Source organism: Dysidea avara, chromosome 10 (genome assembly GCF_963678975.1).
Source record: "Dysidea avara chromosome 10, odDysAvar1.4, whole genome shotgun sequence".
Lineage (NCBI taxonomy): Eukaryota > Metazoa > Porifera > Demospongiae > Dictyoceratida > Dysideidae > Dysidea > Dysidea avara.
The window spans coordinates 27441307-27463128 of NC_089281.1; the positions used below are offsets into that span (position 1 = coordinate 27441307).

General features: G+C 39.0%; 1 protein-coding gene and 2 long non-coding RNA genes across 9 annotated transcripts in view; 2 read left to right on the top strand and 1 right to left on the bottom strand.

The window, feature by feature from the left end:
- LOC136236190 (uncharacterized) overlaps positions 1-1669 on the top strand; it is a 14523-nt gene extending 12854 nt beyond the window's left edge. For all 4 annotated transcript variants that reach the window (XR_010692022.1, XR_010692024.1, XR_010692023.1 and 1 more), the window contains 2 exons: positions 1254-1427; positions 1478-1669. This is a non-coding gene — a long non-coding RNA (uncharacterized lncRNA). The remainder of the gene's footprint in view (positions 1-1253; positions 1428-1477) is intronic.
- LOC136236184 (LIM domain-binding protein 2-like) lies at positions 1618-6341 on the bottom strand. Of its 3 annotated transcripts, XM_066026296.1 has the most exons (11): positions 6111-6341; positions 5593-6050; positions 4963-5280; positions 3508-3586; positions 3335-3455; positions 3037-3209; positions 2807-2929; positions 2627-2716; positions 2320-2491; positions 2088-2261; positions 1618-1939 (listed from the first exon to the last, which is right to left on the bottom strand). In XM_066026296.1, exons 3-11 carry the CDS (start codon positions 5262-5264, stop codon positions 1671-1673), a joined length of 1503 nt encoding a protein of 500 aa, XP_065882368.1. In that variant the 5' UTR covers positions 5265-5280; positions 5593-6050; positions 6111-6341; the 3' UTR covers positions 1618-1670. The 3 variants fall into 3 exon arrangements, with proteins under 3 accessions (XP_065882368.1, XP_065882369.1, XP_065882370.1); XM_066026297.1 differs by having other exon boundaries at positions 5593-6341; XM_066026298.1 differs by lacking the exons at positions 5593-6050; positions 6111-6341 and having other exon boundaries at positions 4963-5571.
- A 4107-nt stretch (positions 6342-10448) lies between these two features.
- Positions 10449-19924, top strand: LOC136236192 (uncharacterized). 2 transcript variants are annotated; one of them, XR_010692026.1, is made up of 6 exons: positions 10449-10748; positions 11337-11393; positions 16321-16487; positions 19065-19336; positions 19459-19560; positions 19632-19924. It is a non-coding gene; the product is annotated as an uncharacterized lncRNA (long non-coding RNA). The 2 variants fall into 2 exon arrangements; XR_010692027.1 differs by lacking the exon at positions 19065-19336.
- The last annotated feature ends 1898 nt before the right edge of the window (positions 19925-21822 follow it).

Genomic DNA, 21822 nt, shown 5'->3' on the forward strand with positions numbered 1-21822 from the left:
GTGAGAATGATCACGTGACACAAGTGTTCACAACTACATACTGTAACTATCCAAAGTTTTACAGACTTTTTAGGTTCTAATACTGAATGTTTTTGTGGAAGTTAAGCTACATTGCTTGTAGGCGTGAGATTCAATACCTTGGGCGTGTGAGCATGAGGTTGCACTCCAAATCGTGAGTGTCACGCCAGAGGCAGGTATGAGTGTACTGTCCACCACCTAGTGCCAGCTGCTAAAAATATGGTTGAAATAATCCTGTTTCTACTGTGCCTTAAAAATGAAAATTTAAATTAATTAACGATGATCTGTTTAGAGGGGAGATATGATTATCTGACAAAGAAGAGTGGGTGGAGAAAGGGGAGGATGGTATCACACAAGTTACTTACTGACCTATTATATAATCACTGGCTTTGTTTACCTGTAATACTCAGAACTGTCTGACGGTATGCTTATGTATTATATACCTCTTAAAAGTCAACTATTGCCAGTCAAGCATGAAACACTGTCCTATTTGTCTTCATTGTTCCTTTGAAGCTTTAGAGACTGTCTACAAGTGGTGGAAACTAGTTACTTGATTGCTTTGTCCCAGGCAACCTTTCAGACTGATTTTAGAACAGTAATGCCCTCTTTTGGTGGACTGTTGTGAGCATAAACACATGATTTCCCGAGCAAAGTGAAAGGGTATTAAATTTGTGGTCAGAGGCAATTTCAATTTAATGCCCATAATCATGGGTGTGCTACTATGTGATCATCACAGACCACAATTTGAAAATTTGAAATCTAAACATATTGCCTTTTGAATTATTATGCATGCAACAGTAGACTTAAGTTTGTTGTTAATTATGATATTCACCAGTGTAACCATCACAATGTAGTGTTTTTCTTTTCCTTTACTCCTGTGGAGAAATACAGGCACTTGTCTGGACTGTTGTATACCAGTTATGCTTCCAGTGGTAGTCCAACCTCTGTGCTGACGTCATATCTGAGTGTGCACATGAAAGCAACTGCTGTAATCCTTCTGGAGACGAAATGTTCTCTATCAAGTCATTCAATTATTTTAGAATGGCTTATACTGTAAAAATTATAATAGTTTAGTGACCATATCTCCTGATGGTGATATATTAGCTAATACATGAAGTGATAATAGTTTGTTATGTGTGACTGTGGGGAGGTAGAATATGCTTACATGTGGTTATAAGTATTTATAGTGAAAGTACAAAGGTGCTATTATGATAATGTTTGTTTGCCATCAATAGGTCAACCACCTACTTGGCTGACTAAATACAGTGAAAGATGCAAAGATACAGGGTGACAGTTTAAGATAGAAAAACCAAGAATCCTTTGTTTTAGGAAAGTTGCACAAAGACATAGCAATGCATCTGATGGAGTGCATTAAAGATGCATCAGTGAATGATCAGCAAGTGAACAAAGTAAAACTATACATTGTATATACCATACTTATTATGGTGTTATTGTTAAGGCATTGTCAGTGAAGACATGAGAGTTGATAACCAATGTACAAAGCTTAAGTGATGAAGCTGATGGCAGTTACCTCAGAGAGAAAAACTCAACCCAGTATTAGAAACAATAAAGTGGCTTCTACTAAAGGCCTCACCTACGTATAGTTGTAACCATGATACATTGTTTAGTATATAACGTAAGCTTAAAAACACTTATGTATGATTGGGTGGAAATGGTCTGTTGTCTAGCTTGACAGTGTCACTATTGAAACATGCAACAGAATTACTTGATGCTGTGCTGGTGGATGGCTTCCCTAACACTGCACTAGTAGTCTGTGAACTAGAAGTTTTGCTGGAAGTTCTACTTGATGACGAGGTTTCCTTCTTTTGTTCACTTCTTGCTGGAGATTCAAAAGTGTTCTGTATACATGTAATCTTTCTTTCTTGATTGTCAGAAATACCCTGTAGTAATCGTCCATCACCTAAGTATGGACAGGAAGACAATGTGTTGGTAATCATGAGCAGCACAAATATTTGGCTTGGTTTATAACTATGCATACATGCAATCACATGTTCTGTGTTATATATGTATAGCCACTATTGTGTTAATTATTATGTAACAAGTCTTACGTAAGGTGAGAGCTTCTCCTACAATGTACATAATAATCGGAGGTGGTCGCTTTTGCTTCTTGTCTTTTGGGCCATTTGACCTGTGCTTCTTCAATTTGTCATTATCGTGACTACTTGAATAGTGTCTGCCTTTAGGTTGGCTTTTTGGAGGGACAAAATTAACTGTGGGTAAAGCTATTTGGTAAAGAATAACAAATAAACTATAGTGCTCAATAATCAATAAACAGCTCACAGGAAACTCTGTTGCTATGTGTTGTGTATGTTCCACTGTACCCGGCAGTGTATGGATCAGGCAGCCAGTTGGAGTTGGCTACTGGAGCCACCAGTGATGTTGGTGACATTGTACTCGGCACTGGTGACAACAGTACATCATCCAAGCTATCCACTTTGTACATACCATGCTTCTGTGAAAATCAATGAAGTTATCTATTGATATAATACATAATGATGTTTCAAAGAATGATGACAAATCAAAAGCAGTTAATGATAATTAGGTGATATCATTTACTAATGGTATACTAAACATGTCGTCATAATACCTTAAGATAAGAGCATGTTGCTCTAGGCAAACCATATGTTGAAATGTTCTCTGAAAGTTTTTTGATGTCATCTTGAACCCTCTGATCATCCTGTAATACAATAACAGATATGAATTCTTCCATTATGTGTTCAACCAAACATGTGGGTGTGGTCAAGTATTAAATGTGCACCTTCCTTACTTTTGTAATTATGCTGCTACGTTGGACAAACTCATTATATTTGTGCACCTTGAAATACCATAATGTTATCTTAAGGTTATTACCAAGTTTCATATCCACCAGTAAGCGTCCTTCGGAAATGACCTAAGTGTGGATGGCATATAGACATCAGTATTGATCATGGCTAAGTTGTATTTTAAATAATATATCCTTGTGTACATTATAATATGCTATAGGTCATGTCTAAGTACTTTTACTGAGTGAGGCTTAGTGTAGTTAACAATGCAAGTGGCACCACTGTAGTTCATTCTAAACAGTTCTTGAAAGTTGTTCATTTGACCTTCTCCCAACATGTACTGCAAATTGGATACTCCATCTTCAGAGAAAGTGTGAAAGTATGCCGGTAGGTTCTCACGACTTAGAACTACACAGAACAAAACAGATGGTAAACCCTATCATACAGCTAACATATGTCTAGACCAATCTTTGTTTAAGATAAGTGACCACATCAATACTGCCGAACCATGCCACAGTGGTCACTTGACTTACCATATCTTTGTTTTTCACCACACCCATCAATTTCTATGGAGAGCAATGCATTGTCATCAAACAAATCGTGGACAAAGTTTTCCCATATTTCTTTAGAAGCATCAAAATCCTTACCTGCCACCTACATAAAACATGAGTGTACTATGCACACTATTGTGTGTAAGAATTGTTACCTGTTGGAAGCAACTACTAAGCTGACTGATCAGTTTACCAATATTCCCCTCTGGAGTTGGAGCATAGTTCACAAAAGAACTATAGAAATTCAGAACTAGTACATTGTATATTGCAGGCAGCCTATTTACAATTGTGCTGCAGAGTAAACCTAAACTGGCTATTGTATGGGACAATTGCATTCTAATTCCTGGAAGAAATGCTTAGCCATGCAGTTATGCATATAGTCATATTAGAAATGTGTCTTGCACTTGCTACAAATAAGGATATGACCAAGTTATTTTTTTGTCCTGGGTGTGTTACCAAATTTAGTTCAAGCATATTAATTTTGTGGTTTGTGGAAGTGCAACATGTACACCTGTCTCGCAAAGCCTGAACTCTTTGTAGTTTTATCAAATGTAGTTATTGAATACAGAGTATCTAAATGCTACAAGGGTATATGTTATTATATGACCACATAAATTATTAGTTTCTCATCAGCCTGAATTGCCGTTTCCTCACTGCATCATGCAGTGTCTTTTTGCACCATTAGAAGCTGAATGCAGCTATTAAGCAACTTTCAAATTAGCCTAATAACTAGCTAGAGTAAACCAAGAAAGCTACTTTCAGAGTCATGTAAACCATGGACAGAGAAATGGAGTGGGGGGGGGGGGGGGGGGGGGCAGAGGCGGCAATTATTCCTTCTCCCTTCCCCACTTTGAAAATTATAGAGGCAGTGCCTCAATGTCCAGTTGAGCAATCATTGTCACTATCCAACTTATACTTTGCCTTAATTTTCTAGGATTTGTGCTAAAGATTATGCAAGCATAGAATATTGTATGAATCAGTGTTGGGAGTGCAAGATCGAGATATGATATCCTAATAGAGCAGTTACCCAACTACTCTAATAGAGCAATCAGTGGAATCATATAAGCTATGCAAATATCTATACATAATCAAGAGCATGAGTCTATCTTAATGATAGGAATTGCCATAATGTTATAGGAGTATGCTATTCAAGTACACATGTACCACTGAATATACTCATCTCAAAGCATTCAAATTTCCACATGCTAAAATATCGCAGTACTTTAATTTGTAAGCTACAGCCACCCCACATGACTTAACCCCCTCCCCACACATGCACGCACACACACACACACACACACACACACACACACACACACACACACACACACACACACACACACACACACACAGTATTGTTCTCTGTCCCTGATGTAAGCTGCTTATCTAATTCAGATATCTAACTAATGAAAATTTAAATCTGTCAACCTGCATTACCATTTCAGCATTGGAGTTTATGCATGTGGCCCAAGTTGCTGAAAGATAGCTACTATTGCACATATACCTCTAATTATTAAATCTTTTATAAGACCGGAAAAAGGATGCTCATGCACAGCTTTAAAATGAATGATACCGTAAACCTGAGCTATATTATAGATTTAGCTACACACCTGGTGGTTGGGTGATAAGGCATGTTGTAATAGTCATCAATCAAAGGCTGATAGAAATCCATTGGTGGTTGGTTATAAAATGGATCTGGAGGAAAACTGCTGCAGGCTAGGCTGCAGGGCATACCACTAAAACTGCTGAACACGGAACCTGTAGAGCTAGATGGAGTACATGGAGATGTTAACTGCAGTGGTGATGAAGATTGTGGAGCAGACTGACAACCAGCTGAATTGTGTGCTGAGCTACTCATTGGCAATGGCTGGGTAGACAACCACTTAGGTACATCAGATAGCTGTGTATACATGTTAACCTCCAAGTCCCTAAACAGAATATCAACACATACATTAGCTAATTATGGATATTATGCTGCCAGATAGCTGGTTATACAGCTGTGTTTGTATGTCTGCATGCATGCTATACTTGGCTGCTGGAAACATTTATTATGACTCCCCAGGTGTACACAAAGCATGCATGCAGACATATCGCGGCGAGCTTTGGCTAGCTACAGCGATTTAAACTTTTTATAATCGACCATGCAGTCACAATACCACAGAAGATGCTCCATTACAGCAATCTCACTCTTAAACTAGAGGTACGTCACTTGCATATTCAACTATTCAAGCTACGCTTACTTTGAATGATCTGCTTCCACGTGTTGAAAGGAATCATCTACCTTTTAAACTTAAGCTGTGACCAACTAACAATCTCTGGGCTTCAAAGAACACCGCCCCTGAGACTGGAGATTCCAGCAATGTACACATTTACAGGCATTACGAGTTAATACCCGGACGCAAGCTGAGATTAAGAGTTTTGTGGTTGCTAGCTTCTTGCTGTAGTTTCTTTTATAGCCCTCCCACCGACCACAAACCACAAAACACGTCACCGAACCCATACAGTACGCACCTATGTCATCATTGCGTATAAAAACACTGAAAACCAAACATTGAATCAAAACAATGATAACAACACATGTATACAAACACTCACACGACATACACAGTGACTTGACTCGGTGCACTTGACATGCCTCACAATTACTGCATGATGTGCATATTTTATAAATCCTGTTTCTGGTGTTGCTCCTGAAGTGCTAAACAGATTTGAAAGCAAACTGTGACACAAGGCTTGCAGCTGAGGTTACATATTATACCTTTTTAATGAGATTGTTTCTCAGCGTGTGCTTTGACAGTACCATTCCTGATAGAAAGTATTTGTAACTTGATGATAAGTGAGAATCAGCTTCCAAGATTTCAACCTCATGAAAACAGCCAGAACCAGTAAAGCACAACAGAACACATAAATATTTGGCATATGGTACCACACCTCCAATGACGAAACAAAACTGAAAACCAACACTATTCATCACACACACACACACATGCACGCACGCACGCACGCACGCACACACATGCACACGCACACGCACACACACACACACACACACACACACTACACTACACTCCCAAATATGTGATCATCTGTATGGTTTCCTACACAGCTGCTTTGACCATGTAGTAATACATAATTTAATGTTTATTAGTGGTATATGTGTCTACAGCTATTTGGCCACTTGATGCATGTAGTGGGTACTATAACTCTAATGTATGTGATCATTTGTATGGTTTCCTGCAGCTGTTTGGCCCTATATGCACTGATTATTCACATAAACAAGTCAAGAAAGGATGAAGGATGTGTTATACAATAACTATTCAAGTCTATTTTTCTTCCTTTACTAGATAGTTTGCAGACTCCTAGATATGATCATGTGCTAGTGTAAATATATTATTACTGTATTCTTCATGATTTATTACTGAGAGTCTTATTGTCAGGAAGACCACGGGGGCCAAAATGTAAGTTGTTGACCTGTGATCCATAGCCTATAAATTGCATGTGAGACCTTCCATCTGGGTGAGTGACCTCCACAGTCTCTCATCTGTATATGGGCCACAGGCTACATGATTGTTGAATATTTCTTTACTATACTGCTATTTACAACAGCTGATAACATGTCATGTGGCAGGAAGTAACTCCAGTGAAGTGACAGTGAAGCATCATTTGCTGATGAAGCCTTGCTACTGGTCTCTTTTTTTCAGAGACTTTCCAATATTATAAAGCTGGATATTGTAAATATTTTGTTACAGTTTTGCTGTATGTCTTTAACATCATTTGAAATTTTATATAATTTGCAGAATTTCATGGAGTAAAGGAAACGCCTTGCATGCTTATGTAAACTCTCCTAGAGTAACTAGAACTCCCTACAATAGATTTTTCAAAGAGTTCCTGTTACTCCTTTGTGGGGTGTTAGTTACTCTCCACAAAAATATAGGGGTGTTAAATCCTCCCTACACTGGGAACTCCCCTAGGGGAGTAACAGTTACTCCTTATTTTTAACAGTGTACTCATTTAATTCCTGAAGTGTTTTGTGGATGCTACAGTAGGAGATTAGACAACTGGCTATGTCCCATGCCAATAGTACTTTAAATTGTCAAATCCCCACATAGCCTGTACTGGGGGGACTTAACATTGATAGGTGCATTAGAGTCCTCAATCCATATGCTGCTTCTAGCACTGGAGTGCTCCTCACTATCTGCAGCCTACAGGAAGCATGAGAACATCAAATGGCATGCTTATGACCAACACATTTGTGAAGTGGAACATGCTTCATTCTCTCCTCAGCCACTGCATGGGGGTCTAGCTTATAAAGCCACCATCTTCTATAAATGTCTGGCTTCTCTTGTGTCCATCAAGTGGGGGGGAAATTATTCTGTTATTCTGGGCCGGTTGGCGGCTTCGTTGCTGTCTCTCTTTCTCTCTGCTGTGATCTGCTTTTGCCTGCATTCGTAGTGCTCGGTCATCATCCTGTCATTTTGACAGAGCTCCCCCTCCGATGGAGGTGGAATCCCATTTAATGGACTAATTTAATCTTTAATTTTAGGTTCATAGACGCAGATTTATATTTTGCTAACACAGGTAGAAGTGATTCCACAGTGTGCACTCTGTGAAATGTGAAGCATGAGCTTACTAGGGGGCTCTGGGGGCATGCCTTCCCCCCCAGGAAATTTTGAAAATTTAACATTCTCTAAGATTAAATTTGATGGCAAGTTTGACCAAAATTTGTAAATGTTTATGCTGAATGCATAAATGCTACTGAGCTGGTAGCAGCATTGGGGAGTTGTTCCTTCACTGAACAATACATGAAGGACTACTGGCTGAAGTCTGTTTATCAGCTCAGTGAAATTGTAAAGGTACACGCTCATGCTGCTTACTGTGCTTTTGTACATGTGCTTTGTAGCAAATGGACATATTTCATGTGCACCAACTTATCTGTTCTTCTTATTCCACTGGAGGAGGAGTTGTCTCACCAGTGTATTCCAGTGTTAACATGATTGAAGCATAAATGAACAAGAATGTCTCCTGTTCGCTTTGCCAGTTAGGCTTGGTGGGCTGGGTATTAGATACTTTATTAAGTACTCTGATGATGAAATTGCTGCCTCCCTGAGGGTGACTCTTCCTTTAGTGGAAATTCTTAAACAACTGCCTACTTTTGATTTATCAATTGTGATATCAGCACCACAACAAATTGGTGATCATTACCATCAGCAGTAGAAACAAAATGCTTTGGCTGCTGAATTGCATACCCAGCTGTCTGTTAATTTTGCAACATATTCTCTCTTTAGCCAGTGAAGGGGTGCATCATGTGGGAGCATGGTTTTGCTTTACACAAGGCGGCTTTTAGGGATGCCTTGTGTTTATGTTATGGTTGGCTTCCCATAGGATATCTACCAACTCTGTTTGTGGCCAGGGTTTTGTTATTGTTATTAGCGTTTTACAGTGACCAGCGCTGAAGGTCTGACAGCAACATGCCTTAGGATTACCTTACCTTTTACTGTTGATAATGCCATGAATTGCCCCACAGGGAATTCCCCACTCTCCGACATAATGAGTAGAGAGACTTCACAGCTGCTGTCCTTGCTGAAGCGGTGTGTAGTGATGTGAGGGTTGCAGCCCCTGGAGACCTTTCAATTTGCAACAGCTAATAATGAGGATGGAGCTCATGTAGATGCTTCTGCTTAAGGATTATGGGGAGGTAAACATCAGAAGGCATTTTTTGAAGCCAATGTGTTTTAGTTAATGCACCGGCTGGCCTTCATATTGTGGTACCCAAGTATCCTCACTTTATCAATGTTTTGAACATGAGAAACAACCGCTACAGAAGCATGAATAACAAAGTTCTTTTACTCCACTTGTATTTTCAACATTTGGCGGTATGGGTCATGCTGCTGTTCAATTTTTACAGAAGACCTGTTTTCCTTTCTTCTTCAGGTGTGTTTGAGAGGAGCCAGATCACTTCAGGGCTGTCCACTTTCACTTGACCTTGTACTATCTGAGGGTCAGGTGGCTCCAGCTCATTGATTGCAAATTGATCCTAGCATTTGTCTAGCACTTGTAGTATTTTCCGTGCAGTAGTGCTAGGTGGTGGCAAAGGATGCTGGTAACCCCGGAAATAAAAAAAAAATGATTCTCAGTAGTAGCCCAAAGTTATAGGGTTAGGGTCAGCTTTAGCTACTAAATCCAGTTATAGGTTAGGGTTTGGGTTCTAGAAGATCACTATATTTTGCATTTATAAAATTCAGGGTTCTGGCTGGCAGCGACGGTACAGTGGTTAGGGCTCTGATGTATACGAAAAGTCTGTGACGAGCTAAGAAATCTCACATTTTATTTTTAAATACAAGTTTTTAAACTGAGTCACAATAGGCACTATCACACCGGAAAGAAAGCATGCAAAATCCCCTGTGTATTATTGTAAGTATAAGTTATGTGATGCTGCACCCCTGATGAAAAAACCAAATGAAAAAGAAAAAGTGGTCTGGTCACGCGAGACTAGTAATATATCACCTGATGTAATGTAATCATCTGAGGGGCGGGAAGTATGACACCTCCACAAAATCACGTACAATCAACAAATCTCGAGATTTCGCCCACGCAAATAATTAAAACTGCACTCTCGAAATACAAGTCCCAGTACCGTGTTTTTCAGGTTTCTGGCGAAAATCAAAGCATTAACGTGATCAAACACGTGATCCGTGCTTCAAACTAGCAAGGCTTACATAACTTGCAGCATACTAGCAATACTTAAACATGTACAATGATCGGCAAAAGGTGCGAATATTCACTTTAAATGCCTTGCAAGTTCGAGATAGTTGAATTACAGATCACGTGTTTGATCACGTTTATGCTTTGATTTTCGCAAGAAACCTGAAAAACACGGTAATAACCTCACTGACAAATCACACTACGGCAATCACGCGTGAAGCTAATTTTAAATCACAAATCGGGTTTAAATGATTTCAAATCACATGCAGTTGAGAAGGTGTCATACCCCTCGTGAGGTAGTCTCGTGCCCAGCCGGGCTCGCGCTAATGCGCAAACAGCGGTATTTGCTCATTAGCGCGAGCCCGGCTGGGCACGAGACTATGGGGTTGTAAAACCTTAGTCTAATTAATCGAAGGGGCGCGGACGCGTCAGGAAACCGGCACCGGCGGAACTTGACTCGATGCTGAACTGTCTCGCCTCTATTTTGCATCCTCTGGCGCCACTGAAATGATAAAAAGCCCGAGTATGTTAGTGTGTTCCTTGCCGGGCAGGGTCAAGGCCGGCTGGCCGCTACGCGCCCATTATTCTAGCTCCTTCCGGAGTCAATATCGAACGACGGATTCAGATACGACCAGTAGGCCTGTCCCTCGGTATATCTGTTGATTCTGTTACGTATGAAAGACTACTGCACCAGGTATGTATGGCAATTTCAAGTTAATACTATAATATAGTTTTTTTTTATCAATACTGAGCTGGCTAGTACTGAGCTAGTCTCGCGGCGCCCGACCCTAAAAAGAGGGTCTGGTGAAACTGTGTACAAAAAGTTTGAGCTCTGGAATGTTTATTGGATGACGTTTTACGTGCTACGTAAGTGCACTGTTTACGTCACAACATCCATTCAACCAGATCCGCTTACAGCATCACCAAACCAATAGCGCTACTTTATTTATTCAACATTAGAACCAACCCAACAGAATTGTATGGCTGTTTTCTCAATGAGTTTAAGCAGCAGAGTCACCGAATGTAATTAACCGTAAGCCGCGAATCTTTTGAAATGTACACATTACATAATCAATTTGAAATGGAGTGATCTGATTGGAGCTTCCAACATTCTGGCAGCGCCAAACTTTTTGTACACAGTTTCACCAGACCCTCTTTTTAGGGTCGGGCGCCGCGAGACTAGTACTGAGCTAGCTAGCTAGCTACCACCGTGGCCACCATGTAGCTCAGTACAGTTAACTCTTGATCTTATTGTTTATGTTGTATGTTTATCATTATGCAGTTCATCTGAAAGTACAAGACAATGACAGTCAATCCAGGCCTGAACTCGCTGAGTTAAGTAAGTCATGATTTGGTATTAGGGTATCAAAATAACAGAACTTGTGGAGCCACTTCTGACAGCAAATGAGTTAATGTTATGCTATTTCTAAAAACCAGGCGCCCATGCAGTCAATACTATCCCATTATGTGTAATTAATCAACCATGTATTTTAATTTATATGTTCGACACACTAATACTATTAATTCAGCTAGATAATTAGATTTGTAAATACTGCAATTTAATGTATTTTGTAATTCATGGATTATATTGTAATTCGGTAATTATGTTGCTATGCACTGCTAAGGAAGCGGCTGCATGACTCTAATGCATAGAAGTATCTTCTCAACTGTTTAAAAGCTTTATGGTGTTAATACACTAAGGGTCTGACGATTGCACTACACTACTTATAGTGTATCTATCGTGTTTTTCCACACAAATTGTTTAAAGAAAGCCTCAAGGCTGCCCTTCATTTTCGTTTGTGTAAGTATGGGGCACACACCCTTCTCTTTGAAGGAGTTTGTTATTTCTGGTATCCTAAGAATCCTATTACGCTGTTTTTCAGTTGTATTACACCCATATAGCCCATTAGGAAAGTTGTTCACTGTTCACAGACAGTTCACAATGTGTTCTTTAGCCTGTTTAATTCGAATTTCAATATAGTAGCTTTAGCATAAGTTCTTGAAAGTATAGTACAGTGTTGATAAAGCCTTCATTTCACTTATGCAGGCTGCTTTTGACACAAAACTGTTTGCTCATGTGGGCGAAATGACACAGACTCATACACGCACGCACGCACGCACGCACGCACGCACACACACACACACACACACACACACACGCATTTCTAAAACAACTAAAGTAACCAGGTGCATGCCCTGCAGCCAGCCTTTGGCCAGCTGCTGGGCATGCACCTGGTTGAAAGCTAAACTACCCCCAATGAACTCTTGAGCACTAGCCTCATCAACATATTTAACTGCTGTTCACCTACAAATATCATATCAAAACACACTATGGCTTCAAATGAGTTAGTACAACTTTGTTGAGACCATGTACACACCCCCTACTTATATTTTGTTGTTTTTGCTCTCTTTGTGATGATTCGTTCTGTATATATAAGAACCTTGAGGATCAAAGCAAAAAACTGTTGTATAATAGCCAAACAGAACACAACAGTTCTATATTGGGCAGTTATAGAAAGCTTTGATAGACTCCAGTTCTATATCAGGTAGTTATAGAACTTCATGACACACTATAGTGTGTGCCAAGGCCTATCTACAGGCTAACAGCCTGCTTTGAGTGAACAATCACACATTCTGGCCAGTACAACCAATCAACCAAGCCAATAGTTCACACTGTGCTGGATGACCAGTCAATCCAACCAGTAAGACTAGAACCACTGGATTCAATTTATAGATATACTTGAAGATTTTGATGATGGTTGCTTGTGGTTAATAGTAGCAGTAAACATTCTTATTATGTTTTGTTCATATAAACGGACGAGTCTTGTGCTTGTGCTATACATCAAATATACTTGATGAAATAGCACAAGGCAAAGCCAAGTGCTATATTTCATCTCTCAGCCACTCTTTTTCATGCCGTGTTGATGTACCGTATTTCTATAAATATAAGCTGCGAGAAATTTTAACGAGTTAAATTTTCGTGTTAAAAAATTTTCACCTGTGTCCTCAAGTGACGAAAATTTTTTAGCAATGAATGACGTAACTTTATTAATTCTATACCGGCCTTTTTTGTATACAGGAGAAGCAGAATGACAAGCAGCAAAACTGAATCGTGGCGTCTCCGTTCCGGCCATGGAGGCTACACCCCAGATTCGGAAGTTGTTTGTCACAAGTCAAGCAATGGACTGGAGTGAAATGGCTCTAGCTAGAAGCTCATTTCATCAACTTGCATATTTGTGCATATATACTCCATTTAATGTGTCCTGTAGTAGTTGTCTATCACGGAATCAGATGGCATCATTACCAATGTGCGGCGAAATAGACCAGCAGCTCCCTTCTCTCCTAGGATGAGGGAGGCCTTTGTTTTTAAAAGACCGCAGCAACCTCGATCCAGGTGGCCAGAAAGCATTTAACCGAATTCCTTCAACTTCTCGAATATTACGTTGGTAAAAAAATTTCGCACAATAAATTTTCGTCGGATGCTAGCTTCGACGAAATATTTTTAACGGTTTATAAATATAGAAATACGGTATAGCACTTGTGGCAGTGCTTTAACTCTTACTTACAAGTACACAAAAAAATTGGAATTTTCAACTAGAGTAGGGACCATAGCACATCATGTTAAATCACAGTAAAACAATAAAATGTTATATCCCTACTGTGCTCAAGATACCATAATGGAAATGCACAGTGGGGATATAACACTTCTTATTGTTTTACTGTGACTTAATATCATGCACTATTCCAGCTTGTTTCAGTACTTTTTATCAATGTGCTAACTATCATATTGTATGATATGCTGACCTACCAACCCTATACTCGTGAATTTTTTGCCCACGAAACAAGTAATCAAGTTGAAGTCGCCTATAGTGCTCTAGATACTGAAGTATAATTACCTGCTAAACAATATGTAGCTGTATAGTGCTGGGTGTGTTTCCTATACCACTGAGGAATATTGCCAGGTTGATTGCATGTTCCTCTTAGCACTAACACACTTAGGGGTTGAACTCAATGTAAAATCCATTGGCAACACCATTAACACATAGTTAACATTTGGATGGGTGTGCCCACCCTGAGTACACCAATGGTGCGGCAATTCTGTTAAACACTGAGGGAGCCACTTTCTCTGACACCACACTATAACTATCCAACTGTTTAAGCTGTTCCATGTGACAATTTAAAATTCTGCATGCACATAGAATACCCATACTTAATATATTATGTCAAGCATGCTGTGATAAAGACTTGTACCATTTGTCAGATAGGATGTAGCACTCGCACCATTTCAGATGGTAATTGTTTACACAGCACACTATGCTCAATTTGAGCAAATACCTAGCTACAGGTAAATACATAAATCACCCAAATAATCACAAAACATGCATTTCTTTCTCAGGAACTGGACAGGCCCCCTTTCTGCTCTGCTTTCTATGCCTTTCTTCTCCCCTAATCTACAGTAAAAACACTCACCACACTTCCTGTTAGTCCTATTACCAATTCCGTAGTATTATAGGGGGCATACTCTTTGGCTGAGTGATCTGGGAGTAAACAGTTATGGCAATGCTATCTTCTGGGGGTATTGTGTGCTAGGAATGTGGTGGCATAGAGTGAGTCATTAAGCTTTTGAGAAATCCACTGTCTCTAGTGAGGTTAACTATTGGTAAAATGTTGCAACATAAATCTGTCAGCCATATCCACCACATTGCCTAGTCTCAGTGATCATAAGTGCCTGGTAAGCCCACAATTGTTTGGGTAATTAACTACAGAGGACTGCTGCATGTATACAGGCTAAAGTAGTGGAGCCAACTCAAAATGTCTTGATATCTCTCTTGCTTCACAATAGATACACCTTTACTCATTTGCCTTTGCTCTGCCTCCATAATGTTACTGAACATTTCAGCCATGGCCAATATAGTCTCTTCTATTGATCTGCCTCACCAACTTGAGTGGAATAACAGGCAGAGCCTTCCTTAGTATGAGTCCTGCTGACATCATATTCTGGATCTGGGTACATCCATGCCATGGTTGCGAACATGGTGGTCATGATCAAAAGCTAAGACCCTTCACACTCTCCTTAGACTGACTTTGTTCTTCAGCATCAAGTGGCTGCTTGCCTTTATTTTACATGGAAGAGAAAACCCCACTCAGATCTGGTCTCAGGACATTGGAAACAGCTGAAACTGAAAGTTGAAACTGAAAACCTGAAATTGGTCAAAGCTTCATTAAATTGCCACTAATAGTACCTCTTTACAAAGACTACCTCTATAAAGACCACCTCTGTGATAAGACAAAAAAAAAGCCTCATACTATATATAAAATTCAATAATTAGTTCTCATTATATATTCATGACCTCAAAATAAGTCCCTCAATTAAATGAACAGATGTGTAGAGTATGTTCTTCTGTCCAATAATAAGAAAAGCAGTTTGGCTATAATCATGAAAGGTAGTGTCAAGAAATAATTATACTATGACTTTTTTGTAATGAAGTAAATGTGATTAGCCTTACCTGAGATGTACTTGATGTGGTCATGAAGTATATTTGAAACCTAGTCAGTATAAGGTGGTGAGCACTAGTAACCATTTTGTAAGTTTTGACCAGCAACTTCCAATTGCCCAGGGATATCTATCTGGGGGCATGCCCCCAAAATTATTACTCTTGAGATTGAATTTTGATAATCTTTTATTTGATAATGTTGCTGCTCTATTAGAATAGCTGACCAAGAGTTTCTTGATCTTTAAGTGAAGGGGCTCTAACCCCCATAGCCTCCCTGTTGCTATGTTAAAGGCCTCCCCAAAAGTTAATACTTGACACCAAGAATTATTATTTTTTTAGCTTTTCTTGAACTTTTTTTTTTTTTTTTTGCTGTAAATGATGGTCAGTCTTTCTCAACACACATAGCCAATTACAGTAATAATGAACTTTAAGCAACATGATGGAAAGTAATGATGAGAAATAAGGAATCAAGTCAGTAGTATCTCAAGAATATTATTTTAATATTTAATCATAATCTTCACATTTTATTGGTTGTTTTATTTATTAAGGCTTAATTTATAGCACAAGTGCTGAAGGCCAGTCTGGGTCCTATAGCCTGTTTAAAGATGTTATATTAAGTGTGTTTGAAAAGTTACAGAAAAGAGAAAAAATCCACGATTAGACCTTAGTCAAATCCAAATAATTTTGTTGACTTTAAATCCACAGCAGGAATTGTCTGCATGTTACTACACAAATTTCAGCTTTTATGCCTTGCTCTATTACATTCCTCAGAACGTGACACCAATAATGATATATTGTGGGCGTGGTTATATCCCACAATCGAAGACTCCACCAGAGACCTGGTTATGTGGCGGTGCATGTTAGACAAAAAAGATGATGACTAACACAAGCATCACCTTAGGAAGTTGAGGATTATCATCACAATAGAGGTTGCTAAGGTAACATCAGGTTTGCTGGAAGTGGTAGAAGCAATAGTATGTGCTTGTATCTTAGATACTTAATATTCACAAGCATGAAATGCTGTACTACATACACACAACACATATGCACATACACACACACAAACACACACTACCTTTCTGGAGGAACAGGACTAGTACTCTGCAGGAGGGCCCCTGTGAGGTACTAGAATATCCTTATTGTACAAAAATTATATAGCAATTTTAAGGTTGATTAGAGATCAAATAAATGAAAAGTGGGAGGTCGCCTACACCTGAAAATATGCTAGTGGACATTTATTTAGGGATTAAATGTCCACTAGCATATCTTCAGGTGTAGGTGACCTCCCTTGTTTCACTACTTATTATTTCGTTGATCCCTAATCAAACTATAATTTCCTAACTTTTCCTTGTACTTGTTTTTTGTAACATTATTATGACCGGCAAACCCATGCATACCGCATCAGAAGATAGAATGATGCCAGGCTTATTGTTTTCATCTGAACATGTGCTCCAACTATCAATTACTAAAATAGTTAATGGCCATTATGCTTTGTTTTCAGCTGTGCTCAGCCCATTACATAGCATTGCAAATGAAGAGCACAACCTATGAGAAGGACCTCTGCAATCAGTCCAGTCACAATGAAAAACTTGGGCAAGTCCCATTACAAATGTAGGGAAGCTGTTATGCGGTGCTACCACAAATTGACACCTTGCACTGTCCACAAAGGAGGACACAGCACACAAGTCCATAAAGCATGCATTGTATGTACTGTGGTATGCCAAAGGCACCTGTTGGCTGAAATGATGTTGAATAGTGAAAAATCAAGCCTGTAGCTTTAGCTGTTATCAAGTTACGCTTGTCTGAAGACATCACTCAGGTAGTCAGTAGAAAACTCCAGTGAATAAAAAGTTTTTAAATTTCGTAGCAACCCATTGGAAGTGTTTCAGGTCGTACTGAAAGCACTTGTTATACCTAACCAATGTTGCCAAAGTGCCATGAAGGCATTGTGAGACTGGTTTACTCTAGCAATCTGTAGATGACTGATGGTGAGGAAGATACCAATCTATATAGATAGTGAGAGGGGCATTTGTCTCAGTGCTACCTAAGATTAGGCAAGCTAGGTTTGGCCCAGCTTCACTGGGATGGCATTTTGTACTCTCCAACCCTAGCTCACCTCAAAATCACCCAAAACTTACCTTCATTTTGTGTGTGCTTGACACTGTTGTTGTTAATTGTCTCTCAAAACTTCCACCTCATATAGACAGTGAAATACATCATTTTGCTCAGCAGGCAAACTTCAGTTAGGGTTAGGGCCAGGTTCAGCTTTGGTTTTTTCTACACACTAGGTCCCTTTTTGTTAATGCATACAACAGGTTTTGTGATTTTCATTAATAAACAAGGAAGAAAGGTAGCTGGCAGTGGTAGCTCAGTAGTTGTGAACCTTGGCTGTGGAGGTTTTGGGTCAGTGATATACTATAATCCTTTACTCTACGTATTTGTCTAAGTGTTTGATCCACTGATGTCAATAGCCCCAGCACTTTTTTAATGATCAGGTACTAATTTATACCAAGGATGAAGTAGAGATTTTGTATTCAGGCACTGTCAAACCATCAAATCTTTACTCCATTCAAATTTGCAAATTAAACATCATTGCATAGTCAGTTTCAAAGATCTAGGTCATTTGCAAATTGTTTTGGCATTACAATAAAAACGTTATCACATAATTTGCAAACATTTTTGCATTTTGCATTACATGTTTTGGTTATGGTGTGTGTTTACAATGTTCCTGATCACTTTAAGCTATGTCTACAGCTGATTTTTACAACCAGGCTTTCATACCCTGATCACAAGGGTGTGGTGTCACACAATATGAAAATTTGGCCTCTACAGAGCAATTGTGGTCTGGGCACAAGAATAATGTCATGAATAATGTCATGCTTGGCTTGCTGAAATGATTTACAAGGCTTCTAAGGATGGGATCACAGTACAAGTTACCTATTATGTAATCACTGGCTTTGTTTACCTGTAATACTGAGTAGATGATTGTCTGATGGTATATTCTGCCTTATATAAGTCACCCATTGTCAGTCAAGCATTAAACACTATCCTATTTGTCTTCATTGTTCCTTTGAGACTTTAGATGTAATCACTGGCTTTGTTTACCTGTAAGACTCAGTAGCTGACTGTCTGATGTTATATTATGCCTCATAAAAGTCATCCATTGCCAGTCAAGCATTAAACACTATCCCTCGATGTAATTACTTACTTTGTTTACCTGTAAGACTCAGTAGCTGACTGTCTGATGGTATATTATGCCTCATAAAAGTCACCCATTGTCAGTCAAGCATTAAACACTATCCTATCTGTTCTCATTGTTCCTTTGAAGCTTTAGATGTAATCACTGACTTTGTTTACCTGTAAGACTCACTGTCTGATGGTATATTATGCCTCATAAAAGTCACTCATTGCCAGTCAAGCATATTAAGCAGTCCTTTGAAGCTTTAGAGAGTGTTTGCAAGTGTTAGCAGTTGGCAATGTTGTATTGCCCTTTTATGTGGATTGTTTCACTGTAGGATGGGTGGGAACTAGCCACATGACATTGTTGCTTTGTCCCAGGCAATCTTTCAGACCGAATTTAGAATAGTAGTTGGTTATGTGCCCTCTTTTGATGCATCGGAAAGCATCAGCCTTTGCCGAGAAAAGTGAAAGAGTATTGAATTTGCGATCATTTTGTGGAGAGGCAGTTCTAATTCAATGACTGTAACATGGATGTGCTGCTCTGTGATCATGACAGACTTCTGGTACCAGAATTATCAAAGTATCATGACTGATGATAGTCTAACATGTACGTATTGCCGTATGAAGGCTAGTTAAAATACCTATTGTGCATGTAGCAATAGACTTTATTGTCTTTAATGATGTTCATGTAATCATTACAATGTGATCTTTATTCTTTTTCCTTTATAGGAATTCAGTGCTGAGAAACACAGGCACTTGTCTGGACTGTTGTACACCAATTATGCTTCCAGTGGTAGTCCCACCTTTGTGGTGATACCATATCTATGAAAGGTAACTGCCCTAATCTTCTCAAATGTTCTCTATCAAGTCATTTAACATTAGAATTGCCTCTCTCCTTAAAGGTGAGCTTGGAGAAACTCCTATGAAACGGAAGTTATGAATGTCTTACAAACCAGCAAATATGTATATATATATACATAAGAAGATTCACACATGTTGCATTTTTGCAAAATACTCATAACTTCCACACACATGCAAGGTATCCACAGGACACATATACATATATAAAGCTGAAAAGCTGTCTGACTGCCCATCCATCATGTTACTGTATGTATCAACACATTTCACACTCAAAACAAAGCACTCATTATCCAATTACTTCAAGATTATCATCATGAGTTGATGTGTAGTTCCATTCATTCTCTACAGTGCATTGAATGCTGTGGTGTTGAGTAAACTTGAGCCACATTCTTTGGAAAACCACAGAACACACTGCGCAAGTGGTAGAGCACCTGACTTGAGTTGTGGGTTCAAATCCAGCTGGTGGGGCACAATTTTTATCTTTATAACTGCTGCATCTTTATGGACACACTTTTTAATAGCCTGCCAAATTTTAGTTCATAGTAACTCTGCATAGGGAAGACTCTAGTCACTGAAAAGTTGAACTACATTCCTGTCAAAACTACAGACTATTTGTGTACCAGCCAAGCAATTTTAACCATCCATTCTCAAAAAAATTTTTTAATTGTTCACTGAACTTTTTTGGTATCATTACTTTTTTATTATTATTATTCACACTTTACAGTAACCAGCACTGAAGGTCTGACAGCAACATGTGCTGCAGCCTTAGGATTACCTATCACCTTAATTATAGTTTCCTGAATACCCATTTTTATGTGGCTTTATCCACTAACTTTTATGTTCACAGTTTCAGAACTGTACAGACTGTTATACAACATATGGAACTAATTTATGAATAAAGCCTGCTAGCTTAGGGCAAGCAAATTACAGATGTGTTCATCCGTCTGTTTGTCCCATGTGTTGTATTAGAGTAGGTGAAAGTTTTTCGTGAGTTTGTTTGTACTTTGTTATATACTTAGAATATCTACAGCTATATGTTGTAAGCATAATGGTGTGTGCACTGGCATATGCAGATCATAGCACAAACCATGAGGCTATGTTCATAGCTCATTACTGCTGAAATAAATGTGAAGATGTGCATCCTACATGATAGGACTATGTAATCTGCACAATAGCAATTGTATTAATATACCTATCATTATGAATGGTATGTCCAATTGCTTCTCACATCCATTCACTTTATATACAAACTAAAGTTGGACACTACATTAAATGTGACCAGATTTTGCAGAACTGAACCAAATCGCACATCAGGCAAAATCAAACTAACACCACCAGTGGATAGCTACACTATCTTACTACAAGTTTTGACCTTGCCTATCTTTTTCCCTCCCCGCCGCCCTCCAGCCTCCACCCCTTTGTGAGCACTCGTGATGCTACTTCGCTCGTCCAACTGCTCAGATTTTCTATCTTATTTGGCGGGAAACTGTACAAGCAGCTACAAGTACTGGAAGTGGCTTGAAAGGTAACAGATTGATGCATCTTTTGTGTAAATTTCGTACGCGTGCTTGCTATCCTTGGAGAGTTATGCTGGCTTCAATTCTTTAAAACCGTTTATCTCGAAACTTCTAATGTGTGATTTAGATCGTTTTTCCAAAATCCAGTCACAAATGGTGTTGATGTTGGATTTCCAATGTTGTAAATATAGCAATTTTTCCACTTCAATAGGATTAAGTGTGTAACATACACAGTAGGGCAAGTCCTACACTGTAGAGCAGGTACCAGTGCTATATATGTTGTCAGTAAGTTTAATGATATGTGTATTATTATTATTATTATTATTACTAGGACCGCGTCACATACAACCAAGTACATACACCAACGTGACAGCCCCCCGGTGAGGCTATTAGGTGGTGAATGCATTATCCCCAAATCAACTCAACATGTCACAGTAGTGACAGATATAACACAATAGTGGCATCGTAACTAAAGGCCACCAGTAGCTAAGTGCCAGTACATCATTGGTGTGGTATAAAAATGGCACAGTGATGTGTACAAAGTATATGTATACAAAACATACAGGAGAGAACTATACATTATTGCAGTATTGTATGCAGCAATACATTATAGGCAACATCACCATGCAGGTAAAAATTATTAGCCAATATACAGCAATGCATATCAACATCAACTAGAGCTAAGTAAGGTTCATCAGTGATGTAGCAATGGCAC

Coding starts and splice junctions, on each gene's coding strand:
- LOC136236184 (XM_066026296.1), bottom strand. CDS start 5,264: ATGTATACACAGCTATCTGATGTACCTAAGTGGTTGTCTACCCAGCCA. Junction 3,210..3,334: donor TGGTGAAAAACAAAGATATG/GTAAGTCAAGTG, acceptor TGTTCTGTGTAG/TTCTAAGTCGTGAGAACCTA. Junction 2,262..2,319: donor ACATAGCAACAGAGTTTCCT/GTGAGCTGTTTA, acceptor TTTACCAAATAG/CTTTACCCACAGTTAATTTT.